The 21139-nt window shown below is 41.5% G+C and overlaps 1 protein-coding gene across 3 annotated transcripts in view; it reads right to left on the reverse strand.

The window, feature by feature from the left end:
- Window positions 1-21139, reverse strand: part of EPB41L1 (erythrocyte membrane protein band 4.1 like 1) — a 212765-nt gene that overhangs the window by 19308 nt on the left and 172318 nt on the right. For 2 of the 3 annotated variants that reach the window (XM_054979369.1, XM_054979368.1), the window contains 5 exons: window positions 20593-20768; window positions 18730-18878; window positions 14500-14691; window positions 1226-1612; window positions 171-254 (listed from right to left, as the gene is read on the reverse strand). In XM_054979369.1, coding sequence (XP_054835344.1) covers window positions 171-254; window positions 1226-1612; window positions 14500-14691; window positions 18730-18878; window positions 20593-20768 — 988 coding nt within the window. The remainder of the gene's footprint in view (window positions 1-170; window positions 255-1225; window positions 1613-14499; window positions 14692-18729; window positions 18879-20592; window positions 20769-21139) is intronic. The other variant, XM_054979370.1, reaches the window with a different exon arrangement.

The following is a 21139-nucleotide window of genomic DNA, read 5'->3' on the forward strand; positions in this document are numbered from 1 at the left end:
CCCTGTTCACACTCTGCACAGACAAATAAGCTAATTCCCCATACCAATCTGAAAGTAAGTATTCACAGGTTTGCAGGGCTGTGGTAACACTACATCACACAGCAAACTCTAACTTCGTGTGCTTTGGTTGTTTTGCCAAACTTAAATAAAACTGAAAAACTAAAAGTTACCTGTGTAGTTTCCGTTGCAGTGATTCTGTGGTGCACAGAGGTCTCTTCTGCTTTTTTCAGACTTTCTGTTTTTGCAACTGATGACTACCAAATAAACAAACAAAAAATTAGTAACAATCTGACCCCCACTCCCCTTTACATGTACAAATCTGCTGCTTTGTGCACAAAAGACACAAACCTTGTACTCTGCAGAATGTCACGGATGAAATAATTTTAATTGCAAAACCCATGTCCCGCTCGAGTTGGAGCATTTTTTTCTAATGCAAAGGGTATGTACATTTTTAAGCAGCAGTGGGTGTGTGGCTGATTGAAAACACAGGCCATGGTGCTGTAGTAGGGGTGTCCAGTAAAGATGATATTAAAATCAAGACTGGCAAAGTAAGGTAAGCACTCCAATGCATTAAAAGGGGACCATGGAGGGAATTTAGACTTTTATATTGTAGCGTGAACATAGAATTCTACTGAAAGTACTGCAAGTGTTTGTGTGAAGCTTGCTTTTGGAAAAATATGAAAAGTGATTTCCCCCCTCCCTGGCACTTTCTCAGTCTCAGCTAAGCTCTGAGCAACCTTTAATTTTCTTTCTGACTTAGACAACCAGAAAGGAACGTTTTTGTTTGCCTCATCTGCCTTCCTAGAGGCAAGCATACATTCTATAAACAAAGATTAAGTTCCTTCAATAAACGCGTTATTTGTTGAGTTCATGCAACACAGAGGACACACAAACCCACCCCTCCAAGAGATACATACGGTGGAACAGCCAGGCAAATACAATGGGTTAAAGTATGATGCTATCATGAAGATTAAGAGATACATTAGAACACACCCATGGGACAATCATGCATTTGGATGTCAAAAACAACCATGCAAACAAGACAACATTACAAATGGTGGGTAAAAACATTTGAAAAAATTGTTTTGAGTTATTTGGAAGTAAGTGCGCTCTTCCAAAACATGGGAGATAGACAGTGGATCAAGCAATGTGAAACGCAAGACAGGCAACACTGCAAAATGAGGACACTAAGAACACATCTGTAGGCCGTGGCTCCCTTTTGTACCTCTTCTGGAATTACATGGGAAGCTTTATCATCATCCTTGGCATCATCTTCCTGCTTGGGAGCCGCTTTGTCAGATTCTTGAGAAGAAACTTGACCTTCTGCTTCTCCCTCACTTTTTTCCTTGTCAAGCTCAGGCAAACTCCGGGAGAAGTCATCAAAGGCTGCACTGTGGTAGTCACCAATGACTGTGAAGTCCACTTCGGCCTCGAGGCTGGAAGTTGAACTGACAGTGATACTTGAGCACTTGCGCTCGATGGCCAAGTGGTTGTCCTTTAGGAAGACTGAGTCTCTCTCCTGGTCTTGGTCTTCGTCCCCTGTGTCACTTTCGGGAGCCCTGTGCCGTGGGGGCTTAGATTTCTCCTCTGAGCCCTCCCTCAATCCCGCTCTCTGAATGAGACAAAAAAGGAGGAAAGACGCTAAGGATGTAAGTGCTGAATAAGAGGTCAGAGCCATCTAGACCCAACAAAAGAGAGGGCAAAGGATGCATCGTAGGAAGGGTTTCAAACATACCCCAACTATGAAAGCTAAAACCTTTCTCCTGGGATAAGCTCGGCAGGGAAAGGAATGTCTCGGGGGGAGGGGGGGAGGTTCTTTATTTGATTTGCTAAACAGCAAACAGAAAATGAAATCAAGATATTTATAATGCCAGTCCATGCGCCCCCCCCCCCCCACTTCCCATATCTAAATATATACTGGTATAAGTATTACAAGCCGGTGTGTGCAAAAGAGCAAACACTTGTTAAGACATTAAAAAAAGAGTTTAGAATCTCACTTGACTGGGTGTCAGATAGAAAAGTGCTACAAAGGGGGAAAGGGAGGAAAGCAACAGAAAAATAAAACTTGAATGTGGAGGAAAGACAAGGGCCAATGCCAGTCTTCTGCATGTATTTGAAGGAGAAGCAAGAAACTTTACTTTGTCCATTTCATTGAGATGAGAACATTCCCTGTTCTCTGCCCATGTAGTTAAAGTTCTTTTAAAAATGTACATGGAACATTCCTGAGCAAATGTGGCATTTGTGTGGAAGGCCTTGTGTTGCAAGCACTCAGATCTTGGGATGGGCGGCCGGGGCGGGGTGGGGGGTGTCAACATGCCACCTCAAGAGACTGCTGAAGTATTAACTCCTATGTTTTTCTATCAGTGTAATTGACAAGAAAACCAGAGTGAGCCTTCCCTCTCCTAGTTCTCTTGGAAGGCCACACATACCTCTCAACTTCTTCAGAGGGCAAATGTCAACCCATACAGGCTCTGCAAGCGGTTTTGCTTGAATAATTAATTTGTTGCTATATAGTTGTCCTGTGTGAGTGTGTGTGTTATGTACCATCAAGTAGCCTCTCACCTATGGCGACCCTTATGAAGGAAAGACCTCCAAAACGTCCTATCATTAACCAACTTGCTCAGATCCTGCAACTGGAGGACGTGGCTTCTTTTATTGAGTCAAGCTATCACGTTTTAGGTCTTCCTCTTTTCCTACTGCCTTCCATTAATAATGCCTAGCATTATTGACTTTTCCAGAGAATCTTGTCTTCTCATGATGTGACCAAAGTACAATAGCCTTAGTTTTGTCATTTTAGCTTCTAGGGAGAATTCAGGCTTGATTTGATCTAGTACCCACTTATTTGTCTTTTTGGCTGTTCAGGGTATCTGCAAAACTCTCCTGCAATACCACCACATAGTTTTCCTATCTTAGTGCAATTGCATTTTCTCACGGAGAATTCCCCTCTGCTATGCCTTGGCACAAAAGTTACTGAAGTCAGTGGCAAGATTTCTCATGACTAGTGGAATTTGGGCTAGTCTCTGGGGAAGAAAATGTTTTAATTTACCCGCCTCCTTATGTCTTGCTTTTTCCATGTTTCTGGTACGTTGAGAGGTATGAGAAAAGATAGTCAAGACAAACAGAGGAGGAGCATATATACAAAACATATATATATAGCAGCTCAGTAACTGGGGAAGGAGTTGGCAGCACACAGATCTCCAGTGGTTAAGGTGAGCTTTGACACCACAGGAAAAAAGGACAAGCAGTTAGTAAAACAGCACTGAGACCTGAGAGGCCCCTGGGGCAGCAGCAGCCTTTAAACTCTCTTCTTTCGGGGAGGCATTTACTGATGGGCCTGATAAATCCTTTTCTTCCCAAGCTGGTTCTTGAAATTTGCTCTAGATTAGAGAAAAGGGGTTAGTCTTAAGGAGCAAAAAAGGAACTCAGCAAGTGCCTTGGTTGGAGCAGTGGGAAGCTATTTTGTCAGCCAGCCACCAGCTTATCAAAGGCAGAGGAAGAGAGGGAGGGTTTACAAGCTAAGCAAGAAGGGGATTATCAAATTAAGAGATGCAAGAAGGAAGAAGCTGGAAGCGTGAGAATGTTGCTGCTAGTTGTGTGTTGGGAGGTAGGAGGGAGATACAAAGCTCTCAAGTGTGTCAATCCCTTCCACCCCGTTTTGCATCTCTATTCACAATACTCTTTTGCCTGGTTTCACGTTAGCAGCTGGCATTCTCCATGTAGCCAAGTCTTCAGAAAATTCACACATACACACACAAATAACAATCCAAAAGCTGATGAGCTTGCCTGGGCCAGCAGGTTTGCATTCAGCAACTGAGCCAGGCCACACGCACATACAAAAAAGGACAGGGGATGCAAGCAGCGGCTCTGAGTCAACGGCCATGTTGGAAGCCATGGCACATGATGCATAAAAAAAGAAGAGTCACACAACATGCTTTATGAACTTTCCAGCGGGACAGTTCATCTGGGGAGTTACCACAGCTTCTGCCAAAGTGATTTCACAGCCAGAATCGGGAGAAGCCAGTTCAGCATCTCCTTCTTGTTCTGATTCAACAGAAGTATCTTCCTTCCAAGATGAAGGCTGAGAAGGATCCCCTTCACTTGTTCCTTGCGTGACTGCCAGGTAGATCACATCAGATGCTTCTTCAGGATCCTTCACTTTATTATCAAAAGTGTTCAGCACTGCTTTAACTTGAGCACCACTCTTGACTGAAAATATACCTGTTTGTAGCTCCATCTGCCTCTTTGATGCATCAGTCGGTGCTTTACTGCCAGGGCAACTGTCATGAAATCGCCTTTGGGCTGTGAGTTGTTCATCAAGAAAAGGGTTCCACATTTCACCTTGTTCAAACATTTTAATTTTAGAAGCCACAGAGATTTCTTCATTTGACCAGTGTTCTAATGAGCCCTCATGACTTTCCATAGGCAAGGTTATATCCTTTGATTTTTGAGGTGGAGCAATATCTGTGCCACATGTAGTGAACTTAAGGGGCTCCAGGTGTGCTTTCTGCTTCTCACTGGCTATCTGTACACCTTCCCTACCATTATAAGAATGTGAACATACTTTGTGCCTTTCTGGGGAAACTGTATGAGAGACAGCACTTGATGCCTCACTTTCTTCTGTAAAAGAAGCTTTATCCTTGGGTATCTCTTCCAGTTCTGGAGATGTAGGATCAGGAAAGCCAGTTGAGGATAAAAGTTGATCTTTTGATGGCTGCTTTAAGTTAGAGGAAGTGTCCTGCTCCTGTCCTTCTGAGTGTAGATCTGGGTCCTTTGAATTTTGGAGGTCATCTCTGGGCAGCTCTTCCGCTTCAGAGTGTTGATCTTCATATGAACTTTTTAATTCTAGAGTTTTGGTTTTTGTAACCATTTCCACTTTAACCACTTCCTGGAATTTATCTTCAGCTGGTCCATCTAACTTACGGGACTCATCTCTGCTTGACTCTTCAGTCTTCAAGAATTCATCTTGCTCTGTCATCTTCAATTCTGTATGATTATCCAAACTTGATGGCTCACATTTCGTTGACTCTTCTTCCAATACAGGAGGTCTGTCTTTTGTCAGCTGTTCCACTTCAGGATAGTTGGCATTGGCTGCATCTTCCAGTTCTTGGAGTCTACCATTAGCTAGATCTTCCAATTCAGAGGTCTCATCTTTGACAGATTGTTCCAGTTCAGGATATTTATCTTCCACTGTTCCTGTGGTTTTATTTTCAGCTAGCTCATGCACTTCAGAGAATTTGTCATGTGGGAGCTGGCATGACACTAGGGTTTCATCCTTGGTTAATCTCTCTGTCTTTTGCTGGAGCTTACTTTGATCTCTCTCTGAAGTTTCTGTAGCACTAGAATGCTGCTGTGGTGATGAATCAATGGTGGATTTAGTAATCTCTATGGCTTCCATTTGAAGAAATATCTGTGACGTTTCAATTTCTTTTAACTTGTTTTTTCCAGTTTCGGTTTCTGAAATTCTGCGTAGTGTATCCACTTTTTCTGTAGTAATAGCAGCCTCCTTCTTGTCAAATCCTTTTCCAGATTCCTCTTCAATACTATGAATTTCGTCAGCACTTTGTTCTTCCTCACAAGAGAGCTGAGCAACTTCTTCATTCATCAGGGATCCAGGTTTTAGTCCTGACAATGCTACATGGAAAGATCTTTCAGTGGATTCCTCTGTGGTAGAGAACACAGTCGATTCCCTGTAATCTCCTGTACCATAATCAGTCAGCTCAGTAGAATCTCTGTCTTCTGGAACTGATGAATGTTCTTCTCTCTCACTGGTGCACCGCTCTTTAGGATATACCTTTTTCATGTCCTCTTTATCTGTCTTTGGCTCTTCAGATCCTGTAGTTGGTTTACTGGTCTCTGATATCCTTTTACCATTTGTGAGTGAGGTGGATTGGAACTTCTCATTTCTTGCTGTCTCTCCAGTATCTATAGCTGGTGTGAGCCTGGTGCTCTCCCCATTATCATCAGATTGCTGCTCTGCTTGGGGTTCCTGCCTCTCTTCAGCTGAAGAAAGTTTCTCTCTACCAGATACTTTTTTGGTCTTATCTTCTCTTTCGTTTGTTTCTGCACAGCCCAAATAGATGATCCTTTCTGTGGCAGAAGATACTATCTTGTCACTCAATTTCACCTTAGTTTTAACAGCCTCAGAATCTGAGCTAGTTTTTAACACTTCCTTGTCTAGATATGGCAAAACAGTTCTTGGTTCTTGTAGGGCCATTTTACTTTCTTCATTTGATGACTCTAGCCAAGAAGAGGTGCATCGTTGTTTCTCTTCAGCTTCACTGCCTTCAGGCTCAGCCCTTTTCTCTGTGGGTTCTTTGAAAAGGTCAGTGGGTCGCTGGGGTTCAGCACAGGCTATAGCTATTACCTCCGCTTTGCCTTTTTGCTCCTCTTTTTCCTCAGCTGTCTGGCTGTCTGTCTCAGAAGAGAGTTCTCTGTTTTCTTTCTCATATACATCATCCTCCCACAACGATTCAAAATCCTCTGGACTGGCTATCATTTTGGCTTTTTTGTACATCTGATTTTTGCTTTCTTTGTTAGCTTTCTCTTCCTGCTTTCCAGCTGATCTGAGTTCCCCCACTGCAGTGGTCACTTGGGTTAAGTCCAACCTTCCTTGCTGCTCTGAACGACCTGCATGCGCGTCATCCTTCTGGATCTCAACATTTTTTTTTAGTGCTAGCTCTTCCAGATCAGAAGTTTCTCTTTCTATAAATACCCAATGCTCTGAACCCTGCATTGCAATTGGAGCAAGAAGAGTTAGCATCAAACACAAGTTATCTGAATAGTTGATCATTAATATGCAACAAGTGTCCTGTCATTACCACTGAATTATATCACTAGGATATCATAAGAGGTAGATACCTGTAAGATGTTTACACTTACTTGTATGGATACTGCAATCTTAAAAATTGAGACTGGTGTTGACAATAGAGTTTATATAAAAAGTGCCTGATGCCAAACATTTCCCAACCAACATTAGCTACAGCATCATCATTATTATTTGATTTTTATTACTTGGTTAAAAATCTGGAAATTCAAAATCTCATTATCCAAAATCTGAACAGAAGATTTAACACGTTCAGTTATAATGATCCCAATGTTGTATGACAAGGTTTATATGCAACTTTGTATGGACAAAGGGAAGTTATTTAGATAATGTACACTAAAACAAAATCATATTCAATTATGGTAGATTAGTTATATCAGGCCTCGAAAACTTTTATTCGGCTCTAGGAGCTAGCCCAAAAACAAGAGCAAGAATCCCAACGGCTTTATATTTTAATGACTATATGTTCTAATGATTGCTGTCACAAAACCTAAAACTAACCTCTTCATAGTTTCTCATAATTTTATTAAAACTATGGCAGAAGTGTTGCAGCACTTAAATAGAGTGGTAACCTTGGTTGTCTTCACCACAACCAAAAGCTAACCTCTAACCTTATTCTAATTTCTCCCCAATTTTTCATAGTTCCATTAGTGCTTTAAAAAGAATTGCTTTTAAAAAACTGAGTCTTGGAGCCAGTATATGAAGTAACTGGTTAAGAAGTAAATTCATTCTTCACCACTGAATGGTGTAAAGTTAAACAAACAACGATAAGAACTTTTATGCACTAAGAATTGCAGAAGAGATGGCAAAATAATAACATTGTTGAAAATACTAGGTGCCACAGTGAAATTTTAAGGAGCTATGGTGACCTGGATTTGTCAAGCCCTGAGTTATGTAACATTTCAAAGACACTGAAAAGGAAGTGCAACTAAGCCACTTCTTTGCAATAAGAACCTTTTAACTGCTGACATGCTTACAAGATAATATTGTACTGGTCGAATGATCTATCATGATTTATCTGAATGAAAGTTGTATGATGCTCTAATATTACGCACACATTAATTATTTGCACTTCTAAACAACAGTGATGGACTACGATCTGGAAGACTCAAGCTGAATCACCATTCTGCTATGGAAGCCTGCTGGGTGACCTTGAGCCAATCTCACTTTCTCAGCCTAACATACCTCACAAGATTGTAGTGAGGGTTAAATGGAGGAGAGGAAAATAATGTAAGATGCTTAGGTCCCTGTTGGGGAGAAAGGTGGGCTATATGAAATAAACAAAAAATAAAATAAGTTATATTTGCACACTCATTGTGTGACTCTCTCACCCTAGAAACATTTTCTTAGAATTCTCTTATTACAATATAGCTGCTTCTCTAAGATTTCATGCACTGGAGGTGGGGGGAAAGCCCTTCAGCTTATTAAGTTTCCTGACTAAAAGTCCCATGATATCATACGTTTCTAGGCTCCAAAAACATGCTAAGATTTTCTGCACTGACAGAGCAAGTAAAATGGAGGGGAAGAGTCGAGATGTTCTGACCTTTTCATATTATCTTTGAGAACACCTGAGCAGAAGCAACAATTTCTGTTCAAAATGTCAACAGACCTGAATCCAAACTAATTTCTAGAAGGCTAGAACCAGAAAAACCAGGCTAAAAAGATAAACAGTGGAAGCAGTTATGCAAACAGCCTTAAAGGCAGTCCAGCCGAGGAGCACAGATAGCAAAAATAAATGTATTGGGGCGAGCTTGTAATATTTTTAAGTGCTCAGTCCACACATACCAAGCTGCTTGAATGCAGAGGATGCTGTGTATTAATATGTAGTGATTTATATTTTATGCTGTATTATTCAAGCCCCATCTCTTAGTTTGTGTGTTCAGTAGTACTAAAATTTAGTTATCTCTGTGGGGAGAAAGCAGAAAGAAACAGCACATACTGGAGGTAGGAGAAGGCAAAGGAGGCTTTTAGGACAAAGAGTTAGATTAGCCCCTGCTATTTAAGCACTGTAATATGAACACTGACCCTATAGTAGCCCAGTGCTGGTTAATCCAATCTTTGATTTGTGCTTCCAGATGTTACTACTGACTTGCTGAAGGGTGGAAAAAGTACATAGCAACAGAGAGATTTTATATTCAGTCTCGTAATGGCAATTACTTTTTGACGGTGCAACTGATTTGCTCCACTGCTGAGCATATGGTGTGGTACAATGCAGAGAATTGGGACGTGAACTATACTACAGTACTACAGCACAGTACTACAGGCAAGCAAACTGTTGTTTAGAACATATGCACATTGTGTATCCATATAATACCATGACTATAGTAAATATTACTGCAGAAAACTTGTACACTCATTTATGCAATGACTGGTTCTACTAACCACTATGATTACACCAAACATTTACTCTTTTCATTTTTCAAATCAAAGTAGTATCTTCAGGGGAGCAGAAATATTTCCCAGGAAATTAAAAAAAACCCTCAAAACAGTAAATATACACTTTTCATGAAGTTGTTTGCTCCTATTTTCCCTGTCTGCTGCTGCTTCAGTGCTATTTTGCCCTAGTTAGGGTCTCTTGGATTAGAACAATTCTAGCCAATCAGGGATAATTAGGTATATGATGACAAGCCTACCTAGCCAATCAGATGCAATGGAACAACTGATGGTAAACCACGACTATTCAACCTGAGAGCAATGCTTCCTAAACATTTGCCCCCTTTCAAAGCAAGCACTGAAAAAACTTAAATGGGGAATGGAGGACATTTTTAACACTGAAAAAATATTCAGGGGTGTGGGGACCTTCTTTAAACTCAGGTTCTACAATGTCAGCATTAACCAGTATCTTCAAACAGAAATTGAAAAACACACAGTAGGAAGATTACACTGCATGATTCATCAGAGTTATCCTCCTCCTTCCCAAAAGAAGCCATAATTTTTGAATAGTGGTGGTAATTTCAGAAAATAAAAACACATGAGAAGATGGGACCGGAGCAGGAAAAAAACCCATACAAAATGAAACTGGGCTGAAATCTAAAATAGATTAGAGTATAAACCTGCTAGATAGCAAAAAGGAATTAATTATGTTTATCTGAAAAAGACTAAGCAGAAAATCTTGTTGGTTCAGATCACTGGCTTGCAAAAACTGATCTGATGTTCACATCTCTTTGTCACAGAAGAGTATTTTTCTTCCAAATAGCTATAAACTACACAAAGCTGAACAACAAGGCCATGTCTTGTAAAATGGAAACAAGGGGGAAGTTAAAGTTGACAGTCCACTTTTTGATGCTGATATTACAGCCTTCCCTCTCTCTAAAGCATCCAGGTTTTAAATTTCTTCAAAGATACAACATCGCCTACCAGAAAAGTGGTTGCATTGAATTATATGCACACTGCCTTGTACTATGCTTTTCTTTAAACAAGAAGCTTCATTTGTACAAGGTGGTACAAGGCTAAGAATCTCACAGTAAAACCTTGAACTACATCCTTCTAAAGCCACTGACTTCAAAGTGTACCTAGATGGGTGTAACTCTGTTTAGGATTGCACTGTTAAACAACAAGTCCTCAATGGGCAGCTACAAACACCTTTCCCAGTAAAGTTTGGGTAGAGGTTCTTTATCACCTCTGTCAACATATAGTATATATTTCTGGCCACGTGACTACTGCTTGAGCATCTGAAAAGCAAATCAACCAAAAATGCCCTCTCCTTTGAACACCAAAAGATGTTGTGCTCTGAATTCCTAAAGAATATCTTATACCAATAACTCTGCCTCTGTTTCATTATGTGACTGACTGAACCCAAAGTCATTGCTCATGCAATTTTTGTTTAATTCTGTGAAGAAGTATCTACATAATCAACAGGTAATAAAGATTATAGTGTGAAAAGGGATTGTTCTGAAGAATATGAAGCCAAGAGAAACATGTAACTTACACTGATGATGCATTTACCTCCAACAATTGCAGAACTGAATAAATTGGTAATACTACCTTCCATCACAATTGGTTTTCCATACAGGTGTCCTATCCAAGCCCTGGTAGGACTCAGGGCCTTTTTTCAAAACAGTCTAAAAGAACCTTTATTAAGGCAACATTAGAGCCTCAAAACACTGCTGCTGTCAACACTCTACAGCTGCATCAAGTGTAGCTGGCTTAAATGGAATATGAAGTCCTTGTCTGGGTCAATTGGCAAGCCGGCCCCTTACCACCCCTAAATTTGTCTGACCCATGGTCATTATATCCTTTCTAACAACGACAAGAGAAAACAAAAAGAGAAGCAGATATAGAAAAGAAAGAGAGAAACGGAAAGAGACCTCAGGAGAAGAAACAAGGCTTTTCTGTGTAAAAGACTCCATGATTAAGGCAGCTCCATGCTCGGATGACAGATCCTCTGGAGAATCCTCTTCTGACCTCTGTTTCAGCAGGGAAAACCCAAGACCCCAAGGCAAAGAGGCCGAAAGAGAGACAGAGAGAGACAGGGAGAGACAGAGAAAGAGACAGGCAGTAAATAAAGTACAGACAGTATACTCCACTGCTGTAGATCTTGTGCATTAGCGAACTACTGTTGGAGTACAACATCCTGTTCTTCACCTGCTCTACGCCAGTGACAGCAGAAAGCAATGGCTTGCTGAACTCCAAACCACACACTCTGTTCTTCTCAGCTTCAGCAGCATTTGAATACATAAGGAAACAGCCAGCTGCCATTATAAAGGTTCCAAATTCATTATGTACGCATCTCATTTGCAGCTTTGCAATCTTTTGCCCAGCTATGTCTTGGAACTCAAAACAGCCAATCTAGATGCAGCCAGGGAAGCCACAGGTATTTATTCACAGATCTATTCTGATCACATACGAAGCAGGGTGTGGGTAGAGGTCTGTTATATTTTTCTACCATCACAGGGGAAGAAGAAACAAATTCAACTCCACCTGATCTCCTTGAATTGTCCCTTTTGTCACTTGTCTCATAGCCTCAGAGCTGGGCAGGGAGGAAAGTTCCTCAAGCGATAGAGCATGGAGGAAGTAAAAGAGTCCAACTCCCCTTATCCTTTCAATTGTTTCAAAGTAAAAATCAGACCCTTCCCATTTATATGTAAATGGGCAGGTACATGAACAGCTAAAGGAGCTTTCCCCAAAATGTCTATTTTGGTTTTCAAATTTTCCTTTTAGTCTTTGCCTGGCCCAAGTCTTCAAAGTCCCTCTTGCCTTTTGCCTTACAAAACCAACAAGTAGAATGTTATCTGCCCCTCAGCTCCACTTCATACAAATGCTTGTTTCTTTCTCTTGTACTGTTCTGCTCCCGCTGATCTAAAACATTTGCACAATACAATTCCATTGCTGTAAATTCACAAGTGGCTTTCAGTGAATAATTGGGTGTTTATAGTTGTTGCTTTTTGAACCATGTTCTTTTACGCAACGGCTGCTGGAAATATTTCTGAGTGGCAGAATCCTAGGATTTTCTACCCTGTTCTCCTTTACTTAGACCAAAAGGAAGGGTTTTTTAAAGACTCAAAAGAATAGCCGGTATCATCCTAGCTCTGGTGCATCCCAGACAAACAGCTCAGGCTTCAGTGCAACTACCAAAATATGAGACAAAATCTTAGATGCTAATTATCCAAATGTCTCGGCATGAATTCTATACATGTGCAATTCTTCATTTCTGAGCACTGCTGCCAGAAACATCTGGGAAAGAAATGGCCATTGATGAAATTTTTTTATGCACAACTTCCCTTTTCTGGGGCACCTTCACTGTTTAAGCCTTGAATGCCTACTGTTGATGGGGAAAAGAACCTGGAGATAGCTCATCTCCACGTGGAGTGTGATGCCATCACCGTGAAAGCATTTCTTCTATGACTCAAGATGTTCACTTCCTGCTCTCTGCAATCTCTGCAGAAACTGAGCAACTCAGCTACAGTATGGAACATGTCGCAACTGTTTCCACATAGCAATGGCTCCAACTGAGAGCCGTAACGTTAGAAAGTAACTCACCATCGATTGTTCCGTACATAAAACTTTGTTGCATTACCTGTGGCCACACACACACAATTAAAACAGCACAATGTCCATTGTGGATCATCTCAATTGCACAGTTACAGCATACATGTAATTAGGAACTGGTTATAGCATAATAGGTAACTCACTGCAAACTCACCAGTGGACTTAATCCAACCACATTCTGCAATACAAGGATGATTATACAGGCCTAGCTTATAGGGCAGTTGTAATTTTACTGCAATAATATATGTAAAAATACAGAAAGCACTAGGTGCATGTTTAGTATGATGCTGATGATCTCAATGTTTTATGTATCAACTTGCTTCTAAATATTTGATACTCTGCCCAGATTTGTTGCTGTGGAGAAGCAAGGAAATTGTTACTAGCAATTTCCATAAGGCAGCTAGTAACAACAGAATCATCAGTAATATGGTCAGCATGTACACCACCCTGAGTTCCTTAGGGAAAAAGCAGGCTAAAAGGATAAAACGTATGTTATCAAGGATGGTGTCATCATAACCTGAAGGGTTCAACATGCTCGAGTCAGATTATTAGGTACAGTGCAGGCCATGGCTCAGTAGTGGAGCATTTGCTCTGCATTCAGAAGGTCCCTGATTCAAAACCTGGAATCTCTGGCTAAAAAAAGATATGAGTTGTTAGTGATATGAAAGACCTCGAGATGAGACCTTGGAGAGCTGCTGCCAGTCAGAGTAGACAATGTTGACCTTGATTCAGTGCAAGGCAGCACCATGTGTTCCTGTGTTATGCTAAGTTTCCTTTGATATGCTTGAAATGGCACGCTATTTCCATGAATATTCTATGCCCTGTCTAAGGGCTGTGCAGCTGCCTTCTCAACTCCCAAACTTCTCACTGCAGGGTTTACTATATAATTCATAGAAGACAGAAGACAGACCAAGAAAGGCAGCTGGTAGACATGTTATTTAACTCCTGGTGATTTCCAGGAGCTTATTTGGATGTTTTTTTAAAAAAAAAATGTGGTGGTAACGGCTATTGAATGTAAGCTGCAGAGTCAAACCTGGCTCGCCTAGTCTTGCTTATGCGAAAAAGGGTCCCCTTAACAGAGTTCTCAGCCTGATAAACGGAGCCATCTCTGGTCCACAATTCAGACAATTCTGGAAATGCCAAACATTCTGGAAATGTCTGAGAGACTATCCTAACACACAGTTCACTATGAGTCGTCATATTTAGGATCTACATTCAGAGAAGCCTTTCAGATCAGAGTTACTGGTGGAATACAATTTCTGCTATTCTTGCTCTTTGATACAGGATTAATGTGATTTGCTCTGTACAAACAGGAAAAAATGAATTGACAGCTAATCTAAAAGACAGCAGATACATACAGAGAAAGCAGGAAGTATCCCACAAGGCACTTCTTGTATCCTACCTAGAATTTTGAGAAATGGCTACTGTTAAAACAACTGGAGATAAGTGCTTGCCATTTAACAATTAAGCCATATAAAGGGGAACAATTTCTTATAATACAAGTGGGGGTTGGGGGGTGGATTCAGATACAACAGAAATAATACCATATGTTCCTCTATGTCTGCTATGCTGCAGAGCAAATAAACAAGCAAGCACAAAATACTAACAGCACAAGCAAGTGGCACAACCACAGGGTTGAGATACACAACAGATAAAAGACATGATATAATTAAACACAGCAAACAAACCTCATTCGTCTTCTCTGGGGTCCCCTTTGGTGTCTCATCCTCATGTTTGGGTGAGGAAGAAGCAGGCGAGGAAGGCAGTCTCCTATCCCGGTCCCTATGCACAAGTTTGCTGTTGGGTTCCTTCAGGGTCCTCTTCAGCTCATTGATGCTGGCCTGATGCTTTAGCAAAACATCTTCTGGTTTGTCTAAAAACTTTCGGAGGGAGAGGGGAAGGTAACTACTGAGGTGAGGATCAGAGGAAGGAACGTGAGTGGGACAAGGGGGAGATGGAAGCTTCACTGGTTTGGTTTTAGAATTTGGAGGCTGTATTTCCTGGGCACGAAATCTCCACAGGAAAGACAGAATTTACAGTCTACGATGAAGCTTAGGATGACAGGCAGTTCTTCTGAAAGACAAGCCCTGTTTTGAAAATGAACGAATAAAGTAAAATCCTCTTGAATCCTTAAACAAAAGTCAACTGGGTTAAAAAGACTGCTCTTGGGAGTTCTAAGGGCAATTTCTATTCCTTTAAAAATAAACATTCCAGTAATCTGCACTGCCGGCTGTGTTAGTTTTTACTGGAAGGCCAGTTGTTGCAGAGCAAACAGACTCAGATATGTCGCTCCACCCAATGTTTACAGTCTCTAATGGCAATTTCCACTAGGTGTCCTCAGGACATCATCTGCAACTAAAGTGGCTTGTCTACAGATCTCAGGCTGAATCAGGAACTGGATATGGGCCATTTCACAGAGCTAAACAGAGATTTAGGTTTGGCTCATACTATGTAGCTGGATTCAGGACGGAGTGCTGAAACAAAGCCATCCCCTTTTGTAAAGTGTTTACTGCGGTAGGTGAAGCTCTACTCTGCTGGGCTATGCAAACTAATTCAAAGAGAGTAGAGCTTTAAATATTTATGCAAAACTAAGAGAAGAGTTTAGAGCCCTGACTGACCTATTTTCCGCTTTAATTTTTTGTTCTATGCTGCATGATGCCTTTTCTGTATTTCAAGGCACATTCCAGGTACCATAAAAGGCAATGGTAAGTCCCACTTCCCCTCACACTAGAGCAGTGCTTTCCAAATGTATGAGGCACACACACACCCCACACCCCCGGAAGTAAAATTTGACAATATTCATTCTTAGGAGTGTGCAAGACAAAAATCACCCACCCCCAAAGGAGCCCCACAGCTTGTCCTTCTTCTCATTGTCACTGTTCTGGGTGCTTGTTTCAATAGGAAGGAAGCAAGCAATGACTCATGCAGAGATGCAATATGGAGCCACTTGTGAGGATGGGTAATTCTTCAGCATCTCTGCATTAGGAGAGAATGAATAATCCAATCACACCCTAACCCAATGAAGACATGTGGTAGATATTATTTGCCTACAGTGGAGGCCAATTAGAAAGAGGCCAGGCCAGAGTAAAGATCTATGCAGAGATGTAGTGAGCAGTCTCTTCTATGGGTGAGCACTCACAGAAATCTTTTTAAGATTTCTCATGGCACACTAGCAGTTGTCTTGCATTGTATTAGCACTCCTTGGTATACATTTTGGGAATTACTATCCTAGAAGGCTAAGAAGCAAAGAACTCTAACAATGCACATCTGTGAAGCAGTTTGTCCCTTGTCCCATTCATGTTCCAATGAGGTTATCAATAAGGATAATGAAGGGTGGCAACATGGAACATGCAGAAGTAACAAATGATGAGACAACATGGATGGAAACAATAGCCGGCACTGAAGTTCAGGTCCTTGGAGAATGCGAAGGAAGAGTCTCATAATGGTGGCCAGGCAACAAAAAATAGGCTTCCAGTCTTGGAGCAAACAGTGAAAACTAAAAGTTTTTAAGCATGTGGCAGCTCCTATTAGCAAAAGCATTTCCATGCTCCAGTACTAGAGCCAGATCCCAAGCTGCTAAAATCAGCCAGAATTCTTCCATTCAATACAGGCAAATTTAAACAGGGACCTTAGAGTCCTGCAACACCTCTGCCTAGCAGGATTTGCCTTCAGACTGTAGCTGCATTCAGACATCAGGGCACACTGTGGTTAAATGGAGATTAAGCATGGCACAACTTTTTGTTCTCTCTCCCTTTGTGCAGACCTTGATTCAACATTTCCTGGTCCAGATCAATCTCCAATTTGCTATGAGGTCTCAGTCCAGGTAGTCTGATAAACTGGAGCATGTTTAGTCAACCAAAACCAGGATTCTAAACATCAACTTAACCCCAATCTTTTGGGGGTAAAGAATTTGTGAAGTGCCTGCATTCGGACGTCAAGGCCAACTGGAATTTGACCAAACTAGGAAGTTTTCAGTCAAGCACAGGAACAAGCTCTGTTCATGATCATAAATGATCCGTCATGGTTTAATTGTTGCTTTTTTATGTGTAATGTCTAAATGCAGACTTTCCTCTGCAAATGATAAGCTATGTGGCATGTTATGAAGGGTCTTCATAACCTTCATGTTCAAAGCCACGTATAAAAAACTGAAACAGCCAGGAATGGAACAGGAGTGTGCCCTTATTCTTGGCTCATTCAGCAATTGCATTTGTAGTCACATAAAATTTAGCACTCAGAGGCAGCAATCCTAACACACTTACTAGGGAGTAGGTCTCCTTGAGCGCAATGGGACTTACTTCTCAGAATACCTGCCTAGGAGTGCACTGTAAGAAAAGTGTCGAGCAATGTACAGAATTGCTTTCTGTTCCTTGGAAACTCAGCCAATGCCTAGATGGAAGTCACGCTTCCGTTCTGTTTTTAAGTTGTGCCAGTTGGGAACAGCAATGCAGATTGATATTTTTCAACTGAGGAGGGTAAATACTTGTCAGACATCTTTCTGCATCTTAAAAAAACACCTCCTACCTGAGAACATCAGGGCCGGAGAATGGAGAAACAGAGAATGGAATACCAAGAATACACAGGGAAGAATCAGCTGGGGGATTAATGGGTATGATTTCCTAGGAAGCAGATAGCTCAAGTAATCTGGCCACTGCTTGCTAGGATTTCTTGCTCATACGTACAGGGAGAAAGGGAATTCCTTAGTTAGTGGGATAAAAGATGCTTCTGGGAAGGAACTCTTGCAATTAAGCATCCAATTTGTTTAACGATGGCAAGAAAAGGGTACTCCTATTCCCATGCAAGAGCATCTCGTATTCCAGTAAACAAGGGCACACATAATGTTTGCATTTTTAAAAAAGAGGATGAATACTATGATGCACTGATGAAGAGTTAAGACATTCCAGAGAAAGAATACCTCCTGCTTGTGCCTTGGGGTGGTTTCTTGCTCCGGCTGGTAGCGAAAAGAAGGGGGGAAAGTAACTGGCAGGGTCAGTCAAGGGAACTCTTAATATGCATTACACTTCAGTTTTAACTCAAAATGTCATTTGTGATGCTGCAGGAGACAGCTTCCTTTCAGGAGCAAATTAACAGAGCTGAAAGGGCTCCTGTTCTTTAGGTCCTTCAGTGGGAAGTAGGAAACCAGAGATGTTGTGCTGTGTAAATTCTATCCCCTAATTCAGCTTTGGTTGGGGAAAATGAAAGGCTAGAGGCTGAATGCTTGGGTCTGTTGTAAGAATGCACATATGCAGACATCCCTCTGTGTTTGGGGGATACAATCTATGAAAAGCATTATTTCCAAATAAGATGGTGGGGGAGAGAATGTGAATACCCAGCCTGACAGACAGGGGCTTTGCACAACAGCCAATAATACCACCCTGCCACAGAAGGGCACTTTTTGGTACCAGGAGCAAGCATCCAAGAGCAAAGACAACCCTTCCCAAAGGGCTACTGGGGTAGATGCATAGGGACTCTATTTTGTATCAAGCAGTCTGTCTAAAGTGATGCTGCCGTTCCTGCAGCTGGTGCACAGCCCTGTTATTCATTCTTTCAGGGAGCTAAAGGGAAAACAAGAACAGCTCAGTTTAAGTGGCCAGAACTGAGTTTCCATCCCTGACTACTGCTCAAGATAGTATTACTATAGAACTGGCTTGATATTCCATGTGTCACAGAATTGCCGACACTAAAGAGCTCCTTCGGTTACCAAGGAGACCCAGTCATCTTTTGGTTTAAAAATTATTCCCTCCTTGGGAGCAGGCCTCTGAGATGGGGGTGGGCCAGGAATCACTAACCATATTAGCAATGCTTTCTGCAATATCTTAGGCACCTCCAGTCTCTACTCTGATGCTGGGAGACAGTTGCCAATAAGACAGAACCATTCCTCCAAGAGTAAGTTTCCAAAGAGCGAGATGCAGATTTTGTACCTTCAGTTCTTTGATTTTTGTGGGGGTGGTCACTTCATCATCCTCAGCCTCGGAAAGTGTCCTTCTGCCATACTTGCTGTCTTCATCTCTCTTCTCTGATTCCACTCCTCCATCATGATTCTCGCTGACTGAAGCTGGGCGGGAAAATTCTGCACAGGACAAACAGAGGAGTCCTATTTGTCCCACTGAGTTCAGTAAATGTAAAGATGGAGCAAAGATAGAACCATGTACTGTACATGGTTCTAATACATGATCCAGAGTCCATAAAAGTGAAGAACTACTTTTACTCTTGAGAAATCCCCCTAACATCCCCAAGCTCTGGGACACCCAACATATCCCTTAAAACCTCTGAGGTTCAATTTTTATTTTGATCCTTGATTTTAATTCCCAGGATTACTTGAAGTTTTAAGTTTTTTACAAGCCTAGAGCACTTTCATTAGTACTGAGTCTGACCTTGTGGCCTAGTACACTATGTAATAGCTGGCCTGCAATTATACAGCAATTTGATCATTTCTGTAAAACCCTATGAAATTAATACATGATTCCTCTAGTCACTCTAGGCACTATTCCTCTAGCACTTTTTAAGGAGGATGCTGGGGGGGGGGGCGGAAAACCCCATGTTTCAGACCATATGTTGGAAATATGCCTTGGGAGCATCTATATTTTGTCAGCTGACTGGTTCTATATAATGTGGCCTATGTTATAATATAAAAACTGAAAGGCACAAGTTGAAAAGAAAGGGTGACTATTTGAATCATGTTGATATTGTGAGGGGGAAAATGTTATTAAAATAAATAGCCCTCATATACTCTAATTTTATTTTAAGTAATCTAATCAAGAGAGGGCCTTAAAGCTTCCCAACAATTTTTCTCCCCCTACAATTTGAACTGTTCAGCCATGCAGCAAGAAAAATTAGAAGTCAAATATGACACCTAAATCAAGCTAATGCCCAGGACAGGAGCTCATCAAAATAGTATCAGAATGGACAGGAGAAAATCTGTTTATTTTGAAGCATTTTCATCTGCACTGCATTTTAAACAAAAGGTTGTTGGATCCCAAAATTCACAAGGTGCTAAAGAATTCTGCTCACGAGGGAAATGCTATAGGTAGTTTTACTTAGTAGATGTCCACTGACTCTAGATAGATGTCATTCTTGCTGACCGGTTGGTTTCACTTTGATATTGCCACCGACACTTTGGCCTTGTATGGGTACCATATCTGTATCATCTCCTAACCCATCCCCGAGCAAGATTTGAGTCCAGTAGCACCTTAAAGACTAACAAGATGTCCAGGGTTAATCTTCCAAGAGTCAAAGCTTCCTTCATCAGATACAAATGACACAGGAGCGTTGACTCTCAAAAGTATATTCCATAAAAACTTTGTTGGTCTTTAAGGTGTTACTGGGACTTGAATCTTGCTCTTCTACCACAGACCAACATGGCCACCCACCCAAAACTAACAAGAAGCTGCATTTCAAATTGAATCTTAAGACCCTTGATAAGGCCACCTTGCTGAAACTGAGCAGGTCTGGGCCTGCTGGATGGAAGGCCTCTTGGTAATCCAGCATAAGATACCTTGGGTTCCATGATGGAAGTAAGGCAGGATATCAATGTAATTTTTTAAAAAATCTTTGCATTGGCCTATCATGGCCAATCTGTCCATAGGGCTGCTTTGATCCATTGCGAGGTCCCCCTATACTTTATTGGGAAAAAACTGCTCTAGAGCCCAACAGCAAGAAATACATTTGCCATGCTAGCCCGTTACCACCCACTCCCTCTGCATATGGTCCCATCCTTATAGCAAAAGCCTCCCGATACCCACCAGTAAACCAATCTCCCTCCCCCTCCCCAATTTGGGGCGTACCTCCATCAAGGCTGCGAGACATGGTGTACCGTTTGCTGGAGGAACGCTCAAAGTATGGGGCAGGACGGTCAATCAGGGCGCTGGCCTGGCGAGTTTGTGCCTGTGTTCGCCCGCTATAGCGGAACTTGGAGCCCATTACCAGGAAGCCTTTTGGAGGAGGCTCCGGGGACACCAGCCTGCAAAAAGGAGGAGGAGGGTACAATAAAAGATCAATGTGTCATTCAGCAATGGGGTACAACACTGAGAAGTCAATAATCATCATAATTAACAATAATTTGTAGAGCACTGTGTTCAACAGTTGCCTACACATTGTCTTGCTGTAATCCTTACAACTGGTGAGGTATGACAGTGTCATTATTGCCATACTGCAAATGAAGACTTAAGCTAAGAGACAGTGGCTTGCCTAAGGATGCTTTCACACATTAGATAATGCACTTCCAATGCACTTCGGCAATTGTTTGCAACTGGATTTTCCTGTATGAAACAGAAAAATCCACTTGCAAACAACCATTAAAGTGTATTGAAAGTACATTATCCAAAATGCATG

The sequence above is a fragment of the Eublepharis macularius genome, chromosome 5, assembly GCF_028583425.1.
Source record: "Eublepharis macularius isolate TG4126 chromosome 5, MPM_Emac_v1.0, whole genome shotgun sequence".
Taxonomy (NCBI): domain Eukaryota; kingdom Metazoa; phylum Chordata; class Lepidosauria; order Squamata; family Eublepharidae; genus Eublepharis; species Eublepharis macularius.